The sequence below is a fragment of the Bufo bufo genome, chromosome 7 (genome assembly GCF_905171765.1).
Source record: "Bufo bufo chromosome 7, aBufBuf1.1, whole genome shotgun sequence".
Classification (NCBI taxonomy): Eukaryota; Metazoa; Chordata; class Amphibia; order Anura; family Bufonidae; genus Bufo; species Bufo bufo.
In genome coordinates, this window is record NC_053395.1 from 58630216 (window position 1) to 58649243 (window position 19028).

Sequence of the window (19028 nt, forward strand, 5' to 3'; positions counted from 1 at the left end):
CAATTGGAGGAGGTGAGTTAATTATATATATATATATACAGTACAGACCAAAAGTTTGGACACACCTTCTCATTCGAAGGGTTTTCTTTTTTTTCATGACTATGAAGGCATCAAAACTATGAATTAACACATATGGATTTATATACATAACAAACAAGTGTGAAACAACTGAAAATATGTCATATTCTAGGTTCTTCAAAGTAGCCACCTTTTGCTTTGATTACTGCTTTGCACACTCTTGGCATTCTCTTGATGAGCTTCAAGAGGTAGTCCCCTGAAATGGTTTTCACTTCACAGGTGTGCCCTGTCAGGTTCAATAAGTGGGATTTCTTGCCTTATAAATGGGGTTGGGACCATCAGTTGCGTTGAGGAGAAGTCAGGTGGATACACAGCTGATAGTCCTACTGAATAGACTGTTAGAATTTGTATTATGGCAAGAAAAAAGCATCTAAGTAAAGAAAAACGACTGGCCATCATTACTTTACTTTAAGAAATGAAGGTCAGTCAGTCAGCCGAAAAATTGGGAAAACATTGAAAGTAAAGGCTATTTGACCATGAAGGAGAGTGATGGGGTGCTGCGCCAGATGACCTGGCCTCCACAGTCACCGGACCTGAACCCAATCGAGATGGTTTGGGGTGAGCTGGACCGCAGAGTTAAGGCAAAAGGGCCAACAAGTGCTAAGCATCTCTGGGAACTCCTTCAAGACTGTTGGAAGACCATTTCAGGGGACTACCTCTTGAAGCTCAAGAGAATGCCAAGAGTGTGCAAAGCAGTAATCCAAGCAAAGGTGGCTACTTTGAAGAACCTAAAATATGACATATTTTCAGTTGTTTCACACTTGTTTGTTATGTATATAATTCCAAATGTGTTAATTCATAGTTTTGATGCCTTCATAGTCATGAAAATAAAGAAAACTCTTTGAATGAGAAGGTGTGTCCAAACTTTTGGTCTGTACTGTATATATATATATAATTTATTTATTTTTTAACCCTCATTGGCACTGCCCACTGCGCCACCAATGTTTATTATACTGCGGTGTTTGGGGGGGGGGGGGGCGCACTGCGCCACCAATGTTTATTATACTGGGGTGTTGGTGGGGGGGGGAACGCACTGCTCTACCAATGAAGATAACTGACCTGTTAATACAAATACAGGAGGCGGGTGCTGGAATTAAATAGCCGGCACCCGACCTCTATGACAGGGAGCTGCGATCAGCGGCATTTAACCCCTTAGGTACCGCACCTGAAGGGTTAACTGCAGCTGATCGCAGCTCCCTGTCACAGAGGTCAGGTGCCGGCTATTTAATTCAAGCACCCGCCTCCTGTATTTGTATTAACAGGTCAGTTATCTTCATTGGTGGCGCAGAGGCCACAGCCCCTCCCCTCCTCCTCCCGTCTCTCTTCTTATTGGCGGCGGCAGCAGCACAGGGGGGAGGGACAGACTCCCTCTTCACTGCGCTGCTGAGAAGAACATCGGCAGCTGGGCAGAGAACTATCAGCTCCTGTGCCCGCCGCTGTATTCAACTGCAGAGCTGCGGCGGCGGGTCTAGTCGCAAATGGCGACAAGACTAAAAAGTCTTGTCGCCATTTGTCAATTCAGATCAAAGTGACCCAAACGACAATTGGGGTGCTGAGTATATAACGTTTATAGTAGATTTAGAGCAAGATCCACGGTATGAGGATCCAGTAATGGGTAATGTAATAAGTTGACTTGTGCTTGTAATAAGCATACGCGGATGCCCAAATACAAAATCGGAGATATCTCCTGCAGCTCTTCCCCAGTACAGTGGGAGACAATAAAAATGCAGACTCTGTTAGTATAGTGTAAATATATTGTGGGCAACAAACAGCTTCTGGCTGTAAAATAGTAATAGAAGTAGCAGAGACCTGTTCTGAAGCTCTGCTTGCAGAGTAATCCTTCCAGACTGCGTGTAGGTGATAATAGCGCGAAAGTATGGGTGCACCTGTTAATATGGCTTTTCAACAGTGGGGGGGTTACTTGTTCTTACGGTACCCCGCAGCCTCACCTGTTCTTATATTACAGCTGGAAGGAGGCAGCAGCCTTATGATATTGAAAGCGCAACAGCGCTAGAGGATGGGCGCTATGTCGCCTAAGGATGGCTTCAGATTATCGCCGAGGCAATGGCGAGTTAGTCCGCCCTGGCCGCCGCAGATGATAGGGTCTCTGGGGCTTCCGGTTGATCAGGAGAGCCGGGCAAGATGGTATGTGCCCTTATCCGGTCTTGAGCTACCTTCTGTGCCCATCGGGGCCGTGCAGGGTAGCTTTTTCTGCGTGATGGATCCGGAGCTCTCGGCTACAGGTTTCTTAAAGAGGTTGTCTGCTGAAGACAACCCCTAACCATGTGCTCCATTAGGACAGGTGGATATAACAGATGTGAGCCAGAGTGGAGAACCATTGCCCATTGATTTCCACAAGTGTCTTGTAATGATGGTTCACAATCAACACATATAGGGAACTCTGAAAAAGGTTTCCCCTGTAATATATTATTATGGAGAACTTTAGAGACACCACTCAGTAGGTTTGGCCCACTGTCCATCCATAGAAATGAAAGGCATCAAGTGAAGCATCTTTCATTGCTGTAATGAAGTTGAAGTAAGGTGCGACATATTGACTCCTGCCTCTAGAACTGATAAACTCCTGGAAAGTCCATTTTCTCGCTGGTATCATTGGGGGACACAGGACCGTGGGTATAGCTTGCTGCTGCCACTAGGAGGCGACACTAGGCTGAAAAGTGATAACTCCTCCCCTGCAGGCTATACCCCCTCCAGCCTGGAGAGAGCATATCAGTTTTTAGCTTAGTGTCGTAGGAGGCAGACCTCCCTGCTTTTGCAGGGCGGCTTACTTTTATTATTTTATCTTTTTCCTTTTTAGGTTTGGGGAAACAGAGTCGCCTAGCCACTCTGTCTACCCCGGGAGCAAGGCCGGTGTCGGAATCCCTCACCGCTCGCCCTCCCCAAGAAACAAAAGTGGACCACAGCTTCCCGCCAGCCAAAGGGGTCACCTGAATCCGGCGAGACCCTCCGCCATTCCAGTCCCCTGCCACTTCGGGTGCCAGCGGCTGAAGAGGTGACCCTGCTGGTACTCTGAGAAAGGGTGAAGAGAAGAGGATGAAGATGGGGTGAGTAGTCCTCATTGGGTAAGTACCTCAGCCCCCCCCCCCCTTCCCCTTGGTCACCTCATAAGATGGAGGACTTTTTTCTTCATGAGGGCCCCACATTACCTCAGGCCCCAATGTAGTAGCCGGCACGTTATACGGCCTGCGGGGTGAGCACCCGCGGCCGGTGTTCAGCCACGGCGCTTGAGAGCGCCGCTCCGGTCACTCCACTTCCCGGCCGGCTATTCACTCGGCCGGCGCCAAAAATTTAGGCCCCGGCTTCTCTCCGGGCCTACCGGAACTCAGCCCGTACAGTTTTTTTGCGGCCACGGGATGGGTTCCCGCAGCAGGTGGACACATCTGCCCACTGATCTGGAGGGGGTATCGGCGGTTACTCTTTAAGTCCCTCTGTGGTAGCCGGCCGGCAGTACCGCCCGGTCGACTGTGCGCCGAACTTTATGTCCCGGCTTTACGGCCTACTAGGCCGCAACTTTCATTCCGATTATGGAGGGGGCGGGTTCGTCCTTTAGGCGCGAATCCTCCCCGACTAGCTGTCCCTCCTCCCCCAGGTGCCCGCTGAGCTCCGCTCCGGTCCTCTGAGCAGGGTTAACCCTTCCTGCACAGCCACCTTTTTCAGGCCCCTGTTTACCCTAGGTTTCTTTCTGCAGGCACAATGTGCCTTAATATTGCGGTATACAGCCCTTCCTGACCTCTCCATATGAGGTTAGGTCCTCACCAAAAAAAAATAATAATAATTATGCGCAACAAATCCTGCCCTCCTCAGACCACAAAATCCATGCTCCAACTGCGCAAATCCAGTGGGGTACATCTGGAGGATCCCAATCCGCCCTCTGAGGCCGTTTGGTTGATTATGCTCCAACTGCGCAAATCCAGTGGAGTACATCTGAGGGATTCCCATTCCGCCCTCCGGGCCGTTTGGTTGATTATACTCCAACTGCGTGAATCCAGTGGGGTACATCTGGAGGATCCCAATCCGCCCTCTGAGGCCGTTTGGTTGATTATGCTCCAACTGCGCAAATCCAGTGCAGTACATCTGAGGGATTCCCATTCCGCCCTCCGGGCCGTTTGGTTGATTATGCTCCAACTGCGCAAATCCAGTGGAGTACATCTGAGGGATTCCCATTCCGCCCTCCGGGCCGTTTGGTTGATTATGCTCCAACTGCGTGACTCCAGTGGGGTACATCTGGAGGATCCCAATCCGCCCTCTGAGGCCGTTTGGTTGATTATGCTCCAACTGCGCAAATCCAGTGGAGTACATCTGAGGGATTCCTATTCCGCCCTCTGGGCCGTTGGGTTGATAATTCTCCAACTGCGTAAATCCAGTGGAGTACATCCGAAGAGTCCCCAATCCGCCTTCCGGGCCGTTTGGTTGATAATGCTCCAACTGCAAAGTCCAGTGGGGTACATCTGGAGGATCCCAATCCGCCCTCTGAGGCCGGTTGGTTATTAATACTACAACTGCGCAAATCCAGTTGAGGACAACTGTAACTTCCTATCCACCCTCCGGGGGCGTCTGTTTGAGTTTCTCCTCCTACGCAACTCAGCGGAGGACCTCTGGAAGCTCCCAACCCACCCTCCTGGGTCGTTTGGTTAATAGAGCACCGTCTGCGCAATCAGTAAGCAGACCTTTAGTTCCATTCCACCTCCGGGTAGTTTGGTTCTTCTGTCAACACCGCCACAGCCTGCAACAGCCATGGGCTAGAGGCTGAGAGGTGGAACTGCGCACGAGCGAGCCGAAGCAGGACAGTTATTCGGACTCTGACATGAATCCGGATTAATTTTCTGGTTCTGGAGTATGCATTAACCCCTTCCTTAGGCACTACTTACTTTTATTTATTTATTTATTTTCTCTGAGTTGATACGCCTTTCTTGTACGTATTTTTTTTTTTTAAGTATGAACATAGGGCAGTGTTCCGTCCAGGATCCTCTTTTTTCGCAGTAGGTGGTCGCCTTTCCACACCTCACAGACATGGGTTTCTCTTCTTCTCCCTCGTAGTACACGAACCGAGCTCTCCATCAGCCATGTGATTTGGCCTCTGAGCTTGCTTGTCCTTGACTAGCGCTTACAGCCCTACGGACTTCTACCAATTCTTATCCTGGGGTCCTTGTCAAGGCTGACGGCCTCCAAAGGCTATTTTCCAGATGGATCCGTTCAACAGTTGCTCGGGCATTTGCCCTCGGGTAGGCAACGCCCAGCTGAGTCTTGGCCCACCCGACCAGCGGTCGGCGCTTCTCAGGTCCATCTCCTTCATGCAGTAGCTTCCAGTGTGGAAGGCAGTATCTTGGTCTTCCGGGCACACGTTCATCAAGTCTTACCGGGTGCCTTCCTAGGCACCGGCGGATACTGTTCCAGGCAGCAAATTTTTGCAGGCGGCAGTGAGTTACGCATCCTCGAGGGCGTTTGTTTCTCCAGGGGCATGTGATTTGTTCCCTCCCCATGCACTGCTTTAGGACGTCCCACGGTCCTGTGTCCCCCAGTGATACCAGCGAGAAAACGAGATTTTTGTGAAACTCACCTGTAAAATCTCTTTCTCGCGGGGTTCATTGGGGGACACAGCTCCCACCCAGTAATTTCTGTTTGCTGTGATTGTTGGCGGTTGTGGAGCCAGTATGGCCCCAGTTCTGGTTTGATCCGACTGGCGTTGGTCAGTTGTTGGTTGTTTACCGTATGGTTATTTTCTCCTACTCCTATGGCTTGGGCACAAACTGATATGCTCTCTCCAGGCTGGAGGGGGTATAGCCTGCAGGGGAGGAGTTATCACTTTTCAGCCTAGTGTCGCCTCCTAGTGGCAGCAGCAAGCTATACCCACGGTCCTGTGTCCCCCAATGAACCCCGCGAGAAAGAGCTTTTACAGGTGAGTTTCACAAAAATCTCGTTTTCAAATGGTAGAAGGAGAGTACAGTCCCAAGTGGCCTATTCTGCACAGTGGAAATTGCAGTGCCAACTTTGCTACAGTATACATTGAATAATGCCATGTATAGTCATGTATTCAAATCCTTGTTTCTGAAGGTTTCATGTGTCTGTGAATTCATTTCTGGAGAAACACAAGCCTGAAGTGGTGGAGCTGCACATCACGATGACCCCGGCCATGCTGGCTATACAAGCATCCATATTGGATATAATGAACGCGTGCCTGAGGGAGCTCAAACGCTACAATCCTGCTCTGGAAGTGGAAGATCTGTCCCTAGAGAATGCCATTGGCAGGGCCTTTGAAAAGGTATTTTTTTCAGGTGCTTTTGGTGCATATGTTACTTCTGTAAAATGCATTCAGTGGTCAATGAGAGTCTGTGATGTTACATGGTCATAAATATAATATTCTTCAAGTCAACTCCAATGAACATACAGTACATTCTCCTAGAGGTCGATAACTTGTCCTAGAGTCATTTGTCCATGAGCTACCTAATGACAAGCTTTAAGGGGTTTTCCAGGGGAATAATTTTATTTATTTGCTTAGTTTTTTTTTAAGTGGTGGAATGGGTTAAAAATTATCATTACTAATCCCCTGTTGTTGCTGTACGACACTGCTCTGGTTCTAAGCTCGGCATACAGGAACTGGCTTGAACTGCCCTCTTAGCCAATCACTGGCCACAGTACTGACTCACCTCAGCCTTGCCTGTACCATCAATCAAAATTTCAGTTAAGGCCCCCCCCCCCCCCCTTCCCATCCCCACATATCGGGAAGTCTAGGGCTGGTGAGGAGTGGCAGCCCTGAACTGGTGAGGTGAAACAACCTCTTTTAATCCCTTACAGCATTAGATGTAAATGCCCTTTAAATACAAAGCAACCAATGTGACCAATAATAATGGTATAACAAAAAGTCAGGGTGAAAAACTATTTTTACAGCCTTTAATATAGACTATTCCCATATTAAGGCTGTTGTCAGACATTGTTTTTGCTGACTTTTGTATGTTTGTTTTTTTTTAAATGTCACCTCTAGATGTTAGCTATACGTCTACGGGAATTTTGAAACGCAGTACAAACTTTTTTTTCCCCCCTTATTCTTTTGGCTTCCTATTTTCATGACTTTCTTTAGTTATATGCAGCATCCAGATGTGTTCAGGGCATCACTGGGACCAGTCTGCTGGTGGGTGTGTAATATAAGAGGTCACCATTATTAAGCATTAATGTGTGTTTTTATGTTCTAGACTATACGCCATTACTTGGACCCCTTGTGGCATCAGCTTGGAGCCAAAACGAAATCTTTGGTTCAGGATTTAAAAATCCTCCGCACTCTTTTACAGTACCTGTCTCAGTATGACTGTGTGACGTTCCTGAATCTGCTAGAGTCAATGAGAGCCAGTGAAAAAGCATTTGGGCAAAATTCAGGTACATTCCTTAAATTAGTCAGTCATTATGCAGCTTAAAGGGATATTACGGTTTAATCTCATAAAGCTGTATAATGAAAGCATACCTTATGTGTAATATAATTAAATCCTCAAGGTTTTCAAAATCGCTGCTTGCTGACATTGTATGGGATCCTTTATGTTGTAGGGATCTGCCCCAATGGTAGCCTTTAGATAAGAATGCAGCAGCCTTTTAGCGGTGAAAGCACAGCAACGGATATGCCCCCATTGTCTGATAGGTGCGGGTCCCAGCACCTATCTCCTAAACAGAGCCCTGAAAGTGGTGGAGGACACACTGTGCATGCGCTGACGCCCTCCACTCATTTCTGTTGAGGTGTATCCTCACACTTTTGACACAGTCAGCACTGAATGGACAGTATGTGACTGTGTAGGAACACCCCCCAACCAGTAACACCAATTTCTATAATTAATATCTATATTTGCCGGTAACTGGGCAGCTGCTGTTTTGATTTGGTTTGCTTGGTGAGCAGGGCTAAGGCCGCGGTGCACTGTTGCCTTCTCAAACAGCTGATCGGCGGGGGTCCCGACTCGTTGCGGACCCACACTGATCAGATAATGGTCACCTATCCAGAGGATAGGTCATTAGTTCTAAAGTCTTGGAAAACCCTTTTAAATGGCCTGGGTTTACAGTACAGATATGTCTTAAAAATGTTTTAAAATTCAATAAAAACAATGATTAAAAAATAATAATAAAAAGGATTAAAAAAACTAAATTCTTTTGCATTGCCAAATAATTTCGAAGACACATAAAAATGCTTTTGTCATAAGGAAAAAGGTTTTATTTTATGGCTGAATATGTAATGGCGTTAAAGCCCTTTAAATGTGCTGTTTAACGTCTTTAAATGTTTCTTTTTAGGGTGGCTGTTTCTTGACTCGAGTACGTCTATGTTTGTTCATGCTCGAGGCCGGGTCTATAGTATTCCTGAATCTAAATCTACCAAAAAATGTAAAACTGATGAACCAAATGAGAAACGGGGTAAGTGAAACCTCCGCTTCAAAGAAAAGTGAACGTCTAGTGAATGATTGTATCCAGTCTAGACAGTACTCTGTGAGCTAAACACATCAGCAGCAGCTGCACAAACCTCTCTGCTGGTTTGTTACAATGTATCAGTCTGGAGGCCAGGTTGTCTAGCTCAGAGCATTGCTTAGGGTACTTTCACACTAGCGGCAGGACGGATCCGACAGGCTGTTCACCCTGTCGGATCCGTCCTGCCGCTATATCGCCGGCCTGCCGCTCCGTCCCCATTGACTATAATGGGGATCAAGGCGGAGCTCCGGCCCAGCACGGCGAGAGGCCGCCAGACTAAAAGTACTGCATGTCCGACTTTTGAGGCCGCCGGACTAAAAAGTCGGACATGCAGTACTTTTAGTCTGGCGGCCTCTCGCCGTGCTGCGCCGGAGCTCCGCCCCGATCTCCATTATAGTCAATGGGGATGGAGCGGCAGGCCGGCGAAATAGCAGCAGGACGGATCCGACAGGGTGAACAGCCTGTCGGATCCGTCCTGCCGCTAGTGTGAAAGTAGCCTTAGACTGGATTACAATTGTATCCACTTCTCAGCTGAGAGCAAGCCCAGATGTGTATCGGTTTACAGCCTCTATATAAAATGAGAAAAAGCAAAACCGCATACAAAGGCTGCACATCTTGATATTAAAATCTATAATTTATTTAGAAACACAAAGCAAAAATTAAAAACATTGTATACAATTACAACATTGTGTTAGGACCGACAATGCGTCTAACACACATACCTATCATCACCAAGTCCTAAATAGGGACACATATAAGCTGCCAAAAGAGTACAAAATTCATGATCTGCAATAAATAGGACATAAGCCTCTGTAAACAACAGTGTGCTTATTCACTGACAGCAAACAGATGTCTTCAAAATGGTGAAGAACTGGAACACGTAAGGGAGATTACCAAACTAAAAGAAAAACTGTTACTCATAGCAACCAATCACAGCTTTTATTTCATATTCTGCTATTTAAAAATGAAAGCTGCCTTGTGATATTCTTCTAATTTTTCAATTTTTGCCATTTTGTAAGAATAGTATAATCTACTTACGTTATTCTGTACAGCAAAAAAAACTAAACAAAATCGGTTGACCAACATATACTGGCCCAATGGAGGCCTCAAGGATACACTTTTGGTTCCCATTGGGTGAATGGGGGCTTATGGATACTTTTGATGTGTACACCACGAGCTTTCCAGGCACATATACAATTGTACACTGCAGATGCCATGTGCCAAGTGATTATTAGTGCATTCAGTTATGTTGTAATGAATGCAGATCGATTAGTAGAGATTTGTTTTTTCAGTAAGTTATCTATTACAATTTACAGTGCAAAAATGTATTAATTCACACAACCTTCGTAAATATCAAAACATAATTTACGTTACTTATTTTAATGTTACATATTTATTGAGCTTTATAGACTTTATAATAAGTTCCGTTCAGTACAAATAAAAATAAAAAATCCGTTTTACATTTTTGCATCAGATGGGAAGAGAGAGTTGGTTCTAGAAAGCAATCCTAAGTGGGAAGCTCTGAGTGAGGTTCTGAAAGAGATTGAAATGGAGAACAAGACCAGTGATGCTCTCGGTGGACCAGGTAAGATTGTTTAAAGGGGTTATCCAAATTCTAAAAGATCCCCCTCCAATGCCCGGTCCGCTCGTATACATTATACTTACTGTCGGCGCTCTCCGTGTTCCCTCAGCAGCACAGGGGAGCAGTGTCTCCCTCCCCCTGTGCTGCCGCTGCCACCAATGAGAGGAGATGGGAGCCGGCTTTGTGATCCTGCAGCCAGCTCCCGCCTCCTGTATATGAATTGATGAGAGAGTTATCTTCATTGGTGGCGCAGTGGCCACAGCCCCTCCCCTCCTCTTGTAAAAATGAAAATAGGCACAGTCTTTAAGGGGTTACACAGTAACATAGTTTATAAGGCTGAAAAAAGACATCTGTCCATCCAGTTCAGCCTGTTATCCTGCAAGTTGATCCAGAGGAAGGCAAAAAAAAAAACCTTTGAGGTAGAAGCCAATTTTCTCCACTTTAGGGGGAAAAAATTCCTTCCCGACTCCAATAAGGCAATCAGAATAACTCTCTGGATCAACGACCCCTCTCTAGTAGCTATAGCCTGTAATATTATTACACTCCAGAAATACATCCAGGCCCCTCTTGAATTCCTTTATTGTACTCACCATCACCACCTCCTCAGGCAGAGAGTTCCATAGTCTCACTGCTCTTACCGTAAAGAATCCTTTTCTATGTTTGTGTACAAACCTGTCCTCCAGGGAATAAATAGATGATGGGAGAGATCTCTGTACTGACCCCTGATATATTTATACATAGCTTTTAGATCTTCCATTCCAGTTATTACTTTAGTTGCCCTCCTCTGGACCCTCTCCAGCTCTGCTATGTCTGCCTTTTTCACAGGAACCCAGAACTGTTCACAGTGCTCCATGTGTGGTCTGACATGTGTGGTGATTTGTAAAGTGGTAGGACTATGTTCTTATCACGGGCATCTATGCCCCTTTTGATGCAACCCATTATCTTATTGGCCTTGGCAGCAGCTGCCTGACACTGGTTTCTACAGCTTAGTTTGTTGTTCACTAAAATTCCTAGGTCCTTTTCCATGTCAGTGTTACCCAGTGTTTTACCATTAAGTATCTACTGGTGACTTGCATTATTCCTTCCCGTGTGCATAACCTTACATTAAGCTGATTTATTTATTTATTGTACAAATCCTGCAAGCTGAATCTATAACTTTTATGTTTCATATATATCATTTTCTAGAAAGTCCTAAAACAGATCTAGTAAAGCGTAGCTTTATTTTCTACTTGCGTAGAAGAAGAAAAATCACAGAATGAAGTGGCCTAAATGGGAGGAAGTGCTCAAAACCCCAAACACTGTAGCGTGTTTATACCCGGGGGGCAATCCCTCCGCATGTGATCCACTGCTAACGGCAATCCCTAGCAAAAATGCATACAATGGAGGATGTCGGCAGCGGACCACATGCACCTCCTTAAGTAAATTCTCCATTCTGACATCTGGCTCCAAGACTGTTAAATGAGAAGTTATATTTTTAGCATTAACCCGACAGCGCGCTGTGAAGTGCAAGATCACATATCTGGCATCTTCTGGCATGTTTTCATGAGGATTGTTGCATTGTTTCTTTAGATATCTGGAATCCAGTTCATTTTCATTAAAACAGACTGAAACTTTGAATCTGATTTTATGTAATTATGGTGAAAACACCATCTATGTTTTGTGCTAGGCCTCTGAGCTGTCTTCAGTTCTTGGTGGGTATAGGCTTATATGTGTTTGGCCATTTTACATCTCATTTTATTCACTGAATTTCACCGGAATTTCCTTTTTAATAAATTAATTCTTAAAATTAAATAACATTTAATGCTTATTTAAATGTGTAGAAGTCAAGTTCTCACTCCACTTTCCTAGAATCTACTGTATATCCCCCCACCCATCCTTTGGTGGAACTTGATGGATGTGTGTTTATTATTTTTTTTTCAACCATATTATTTAATGTTGATTCCTGCTTCTTCTTTTTTTTTTCCAGGAATTTTTAAATATGTCTACATTGCTTTAGAACCTGGTGCATGGGCCGTGGCTCCAAGAGACAAGGTTTGCGGCCCCCGTCCTGCTCGGCATAAACATAGCTGATCGTGCGATCAGCTGTGTTTCTGCCCGGAGCGCCACACGACGCAGCATTACAGCTCCTGCTGTCTAGCAGGAGCAGGACGGGTACCCGGCTGTCAGTGACAATGGGGGAGCCGAGGAGAAGGCAGAAGTGTTTATCAGCACGTCTGCCTTCTCCTCAGATAGGTGGCGTAGCTCTCAATGAGCGCTATGCAGTTCGGATCCGGATATCACATGATCGCCGGTGTCCCGAGGGCAGAGAAGTGCAGAGCTGACTATACCCTGATCAGCGCTGCCTTGTACAAAGCTCCTTTGGATGTATCCGTTACAGTGGAAATAGTGCAAAAAAAGAAAGTCTCATTGTCTCCCAAATGTCTTTCAGTGACCTTGGAGACAAATTATGTGAAAAAAATATATAAAAAACAATAAAATATACAAAAATACAAATAAAAGAAAAAAGTCCTCTTGGGGGACATACTGTATGTGGCAAAAATATATTTAACAAAAATAGAAAATTATAAAAATACGAAAAAAAGGAAAGTGCAAAATAAAAGTGTTCACTGTTCCACAACAGTCTTTTTATGGCCTCTTGGGGGACATATCATGTGACAAAAATATATTTATATTTAAAATGAATAAAAAGTAATAAACCAAAAATAAATAAAATAAAACATTAATAAAATACAAATAAAGTAAAAAATAAAAAGGTAAGTGTAAAATAAAGTGTCAGTGTCCAACCCCCCCCCCCCCCCCCCCCCCCTCTCCCCAGGGTCTTTTTATGACCTCTTGGGTACATATTATGTAGCAGAAATATGATGAAAATTAAGTTAAAAAAATAATAAAATGCATAAAAGGAAAAACGCCTACACCAACCAAAATTGTCACCATTATCGTCCCATTCACGTGAAATAATACATATTATATAACTAAACGACCGACACAAAATACTACAAACTAATTATAATAATTTATTTTGTGGTCAGCTTGCATATTTAAAGAATAAGGAACTATAGTTTTAAAAAATGATTTCTCGCCCAGTTTCCTTGGGGGACACAGAAGACCTTGGGTATAGCTCATCTCCATAGGAGACGTGACACTAAGTGAAGACTGTTAAGCCCCTCCTCCACAGCTATACCCTCAGCCTGGAGAGAGAGACTGCCAGTTTTTGCTTAGTGTCCAAGGAGGCAAGACACTCCCTGCTCTGCAGGGCTGTTTTCTCCTTGTTTAAATTTTACATTTTTACTTTTTTCTTTTCTTTTTGTTCCAGATCATCAGGGACAACAGAGACGCACTAGACCTCTCTGTTCTCCCGGGGTTGAGCTGCGCCAGTGCCGGTCACCCGCACTGCTGCCTCCCCCACAGAAGGCAAGGTGGATCAGGGCAGCCTCGCTCCCCTACATCCCGCCAGCACAAGGGTCGCCCGCACGCCAAGTCCCTCTTCCAGCGTCCTGCCACTACGGTGCCAGTAGCTGAAGGGGCGACCCTGCTGGAATGGACCGAGGGTGAAGACGGCTGTGGTAAGAGAGAGGCTTCTCCAGCCCTACGTCCCCCCCCTGGTCTCCTGCGTGCCTGACCCCCATACTGGGCCTCTGGACCCTTCCCCTGCTGGACCTTGGCTGGCCCCTGGGGTGCCGCAGAGCGACAATCTGCTCTCTGCCTCCCTCCCCTTTTCCTGGCCCTCATAGGATATGAACTAGCTAGTGGCTGTCTCCCCACAGCTAGCTGCAGAAGCTGCGACATAGTTGCTGCTGTCGCCTGCCTTCTCCTCACGGGCACCCCGTCTCTGGGTCCCCCCATCTCCTTACCGCAGTGTTGCGTAAGGCCTCGCCTCCGGCCAGCATTAATATTCCGGTGCGGCCGGGCGCCGCAAAAATTTCAGGCTCCACGGCCTGCTAGGCCGCCATTCCGGGCCCCCTGACTATTCCGGCCGGCGGGGTGGGCTCCCGCGGCCGGCAAGCCACCATTCCGGGCCCCTGTCTCTTCCGGCGGCGGGGTGGGCTCCCGCGGCCGGCGAGCCGCCATTCCGGGCCCCTGACTATTCCGGCCGGCGGGGTGGGCTCCCGCGGCCGGCAAGCCACCATTCCGGGCCCCTGTCTCTTCCGGCGGCGGGGTGGGCTCCCGCGGCCGGCATTGGGCTTGACTATGCCCCAGCAGGCCCCGCCCGACCGTCGGTGCCGGTCGGCGGGGCTCCGCAAATTTTGTCCCAGGCTTCGGCCTGCTGGGCCGCAAAATTCCGGCATCTGGTGGAGGGGGCGGGAACTTCTCCAGGCGCGAATTCTTCCCGCCTGGGGGTTCCTCCGCCCCCAGGGGATCGCAGCGCCGCCCTCCAGGCCGGATCCCTGTTAACCCTTTGGGTACAGGCCGGCTCCCAATGGGCCTGTATGGTTGGCCCCCCTTTTTTTCTGTCTCTCAGACGATCTGTGCCCCTATATGGTGGCCCCCCTTTTAGCCTCAGAGAGGCTGTGTTTAAAATAAATAAATAAAAAAAAATAATAATAATAATAAAATAAATAATAATGAATAATAGATAACTAATTTCTATTGGACTGTGCAGGACGCTGCAGCCTCATCAGTAGTGCTGCATGTCTGCATGACCTCTTTCCACAGGCGGCATGGTGTTGCGCTCCCAGCCTGTGTCGCTGCTAGGGCATTTTCCCTTTTTAGGCGGTTTTCTTGCCCTCTTCCAGGATACGGCGCTGGCCAAGTGCATGCGGCCCTTCCGTAGGCAGCATTCATCATCTCTCCAGTTATGGTGCCTGCCATGTGCATTCCCCCCCCCCTCCTAGGCGGGATACTGCACTCTCCCTGGCTGCCGGCTGTGCATGACCCCCTTCTTAGGCGGAATACTGCACCTTCACCGGATACGGTGCTGGCCATGTGCACGACCCCCTTCCATAGGCGGAACGCTGCACTCTCTGGATTTTGCTGCCGGCCATGTGCATGACCCCCTTCCATGGGTGGAACACAGCACTCACTGGATTCGCTGCCGGCCATGTGCGTGACCCCCTTCCATGGGCGGAACGCAGCACTCTCACTGGATCTGTTGCCGATCATGTGCATGACCACCTTTTTAGGCGGAATACTACACTCTCACCGGATACGGTACTGGCTATGTGCACGACCCCCTTCCATAGGCGGAATGCTGCACTCTCACTGATGTGCTATGATGTACTTATGTACTATGTTATGTGCTATGTTTCATAGGCGGTATGCTGCACTCTCATTGGATTCGCTGCCGGCCTTGGGTATGCCTCCTTCCCTCAGGCAGCATACATACATGTTTTCTCGCAGGTACGTTGCTGGCCATGTGCATGTACCCCATACATGGCAGGGTACTTGCACTGTCACTGGATCCATAGGCATGACCCCGCTTCCGTGGGCGGTGTACGCACTCTCGCTGGATTCGCTGCCAGCCAGGGGCTGTCTCGACTACCTTATCGCCGGCTCTGTTTGGCTCCCGCTTGGTACAGATCACTCTGATGTGGCTTCTGCCCCGCCAGACTTCAGAGGCTGTTCTTTCACTGTCCTCCCTTCTGGGAGAGCATGGTTGTTCATGTGGATGGTTCCGGTGTTCCTTTTGGCCTGGTACTGTCTCCCTTGTTCACACTGGCTGTATTAGCTGTGTGCCTATTTACCGAGTCTACCGTGTTCTGTCCTCCCGCTGAGTGCAGATTGCGTGGTCCATTCTAAGACAATGGTCCTGCGGTAGACTTACCTTCTCGGTAACTTGGGGGGACTACCTTTCGGTCCAGATTGTCCTTTGATCTCCCTCACCGGGACTGTACAACGTGGCTACATCAGCATGGACTTTAGCCTTGTCTTGTCCTGGCATCTGGCGGATCCTTTGGGTCCTTTCCGTCTGTCCTTCTGCTCCCCCACTCGGGTGGATACGGGACAACGTTGCTCGAGGGCCGACGGGACCAGTTTTTTTGTCGACCCTTCTGCCCGTGTTACTGGTCTGCGCCTGATCACATTGGGTTTTCGCCCGCTTGCCAGGCGACTCCAGCGGGTTTGCTACTGTCCGCTCCTGGCTGTGTTTGGTCCAGGATCTGTCGTAAGACTTAGGGTTTTTTTGTCTGGGGTTCTGTGGGAAGCTGTGCATTCCCCACTCTGAATTTCTCTCCCCATGGTTCTGTCTTTTTTCCAGTCCAGCCTGGACCTGGGACTGGGACTCCTTTACTTGAGGTGTCAAGTGTCTGCGCTGTTCTTCCTCTTCCAGCGTTCCCCGGCCCTCTGGGCCTGTCAAGTCCTTCTTCCTCGGAGTGGCTCTTTGGTTCCTCTGTACTGTCCTTCGGTACCGCCCTGGGGACTACATACTGAGCTCTCGGCGCTCCAATCTTTGTCCTTGGAGCCGTTACAGAAGTTCTCTCTACCCCTTCTGTCCTGTACGGTTGTGTTTCCATATCAGTCGTGCCTCTGACGGGTGTCTGAATGGCCCCTTTTTGTTCCGAGCCTTCTGTCTTTTCCCAGGACAGGGCTGTTCTACATCCCGTTTCTTCCTTCCTTCCTTCTGAAGGTGGTGTTTGCCTTTCGCTATAACACTTCACCGATTTGGACGTTGTTTGGGCCTTGCCGTTTTTACTTGGAGATCTCCGACTCTTGTCGACGTTCGGCCTCTTGGGTTTCCAGGAGGTCCGTGCATAGGGTTGACGGACTCCAGGGTGGTTTTTCCTCCGCTTTATCAGATTGACTATTGCTGAGGTTACCGCACCAAGGGCAGGATTCTGCCTTTGGTGTCACCGTTCATTTCACCAGAGCGGTCGGTGCCTCCTGGGCCGGAGGCATTGGGCTTCGGCCATGCATTTGGGCAAGGCGGCCACGGGTCTTCCTTGCACGCCTTACCGAGTTCTACAGGGTGCATACTCTGGCTTTGGCAGATGCTGCCTTGGCCCGCCTGGGTCTGCAGGCGGCGGTTCATTGATGCCTTTCGGGTGCTTCACCTTGGTGCTGTGGTCCCTCCCCCTTTTGGACTGCTTTTGAACGTCCCAAGGTCTTCTGTGTCCCCCAAGGAAACTGGGCGAGAAAACGAGATTTTTGTATAACTTACCAGTAAAATCTCTTTCTCGCTCTTTCCTTGGGGGACACAGCACCCACCCATTCATTGTTTTTCTCTGCACGGTTTCCGAGTTTTTTGTTACCCGTTGGGTAATTGGCTTGTTGGTTCCTTGTTGGACTTTGCCTTTTCTCACTACTTGGACACGCAACTGGCAGTCTCTCTCTCCAGGCTGAGGGTATAGCTGTGGAGGAGGGGCTTAACAGTCTTCACTTAGTGTCACGCCTCCTAGGGAGATGAGCTATAGCCAAGGTCTTCTGTGTCCCCCAAGGAAAGAGCGAGAAAGAGATTTTACTGGTAAGTTATACAAAAATCTTGTTTTTTCTAAAATATTTTGTACAGTTTCCCCCAAAATAAAATAAAAAAATTAATTATAAAACCCTGTCTGTCACAAAAATTATTTTGGTAGTCCAGCAAATAAAAAAAGTTACAACCGTTTGAACCAACATGTCTTGGTTCATTAAGGTCTCTTCAGGCCTGGTCAGCTCTTCCCGCTAGTAAGGTAAAGTGCTTACTGGTATTGTAGGGCACTTATAACTGGGGGGCAGGAAGCGGTAATAACCAGTGAGTGCCGTCCTCTACAGTAAAGGAAAGCATTGCTTTATGAATAGGAGACAGAATGGAAGGAAATGTCACCACTTTTCCTAGTTTTTCTGGTAAAAATTATTTTTCAACATGTTCCCGCAGCATAGCCCCTGAAATAGAAGATTCATACTTACCTGCTCCACGATGCTCCGGTCCTCCGCACTGCCCCATCTTCTGGTCTCTACGCTGTTTACACCTGACAATGCATGGACATGGTCAAATACGTGGCTCCAGTCAATGATTGGCTTCAGCAGTGACATGCTGCTTGTGACCACATCACCTCTGAAGCCAATTATTGGCTGGAGACGTGCATGTGACTATGTCCATACACTGCCAGGTGTAAACAGCGCTGGAAGATGGAAGCAGCGGGGGCAATGTGGAGGACCGGAGCGACAGGGAGCAGGTAAGTATAACTCTTCGGTTTCAGGGGCTATGCTGCAGGAACTTTTTAAAACCATATTTACCTGGTAATCCCTTTAAGCCCATAATACACCGCACAATATTCGGGACAATTACTACTGAAGTGTTCATAGGAACGCTCATTCCTGATATCTGGCCGTTATAATCGTGCCGCCGATCAGCCGATAAACATGGAATCCATTATTTGTTGGCTGATTTGCATATTATATCAGGATGAATGTACAATTATCGGCAGCACATATGCTGCTAATAATCAATATAACTAAATGAAAGAGGAATGACTGTGGTAATGATCATTCTTCCCCATTCACTGTGCATTGGCTTGTGTAATAGGCCGATTGACAGGATTGGTTGTCAGTATCTGATCGGTGGGGGTTCAACACCCGGGACACCCGCCGATCAGCTGTTCAAAAAGGCATTGCTCCTGTGAGCGCCACTGCCTTCTCTCAGCTCCCCAAGCACAGCACTGTACATTGTGTAGCGGCTGTACTTGGTATCTCAGCTCAGCCCCATTCACTTCAATGGGGTTGAGTGCTCGTAGGCCATGTGACCGATGAACGTGTTGACACTTGGCCTAGGGAAAGCTGAGAGAAGGCTGCAGCACTACTGCGGTACCTTCTCAAGCAGCTCATCAGCGGGGGTCCCGAGTGTCAGACCCCCACCGATCAGATACAGATGGCCTATCCAGAGGACAGGTCATCAATATTTAAGTCTGGGAAAACCACTTTAACATTACAAAATATAGCAAAATCTGCCTATATTCATATCTTTTATGTGGTTGCCACCTCCACGCAGTGATTGTAGTGGTAACAA

The 19028-nt window shown here is 47.7% G+C and overlaps 1 protein-coding gene across 2 annotated transcripts in view; it reads left to right on the forward strand.

Moving 5' to 3' along the window:
- ERCC4 (ERCC excision repair 4, endonuclease catalytic subunit) overlaps positions 1–19028 on the forward strand; it is a 75793-nt gene that overhangs the window by 33352 nt on the left and 23413 nt on the right. For both annotated transcript variants that reach the window (XM_040440434.1, XM_040440435.1), the window contains exons 6-9: positions 6148–6355; positions 7284–7464; positions 8359–8478; positions 10004–10114. In XM_040440434.1, the coding sequence (XP_040296368.1) occupies positions 6148–6355; positions 7284–7464; positions 8359–8478; positions 10004–10114 (620 nt within the window). The remainder of the gene's footprint in view (positions 1–6147; positions 6356–7283; positions 7465–8358; positions 8479–10003; positions 10115–19028) is intronic.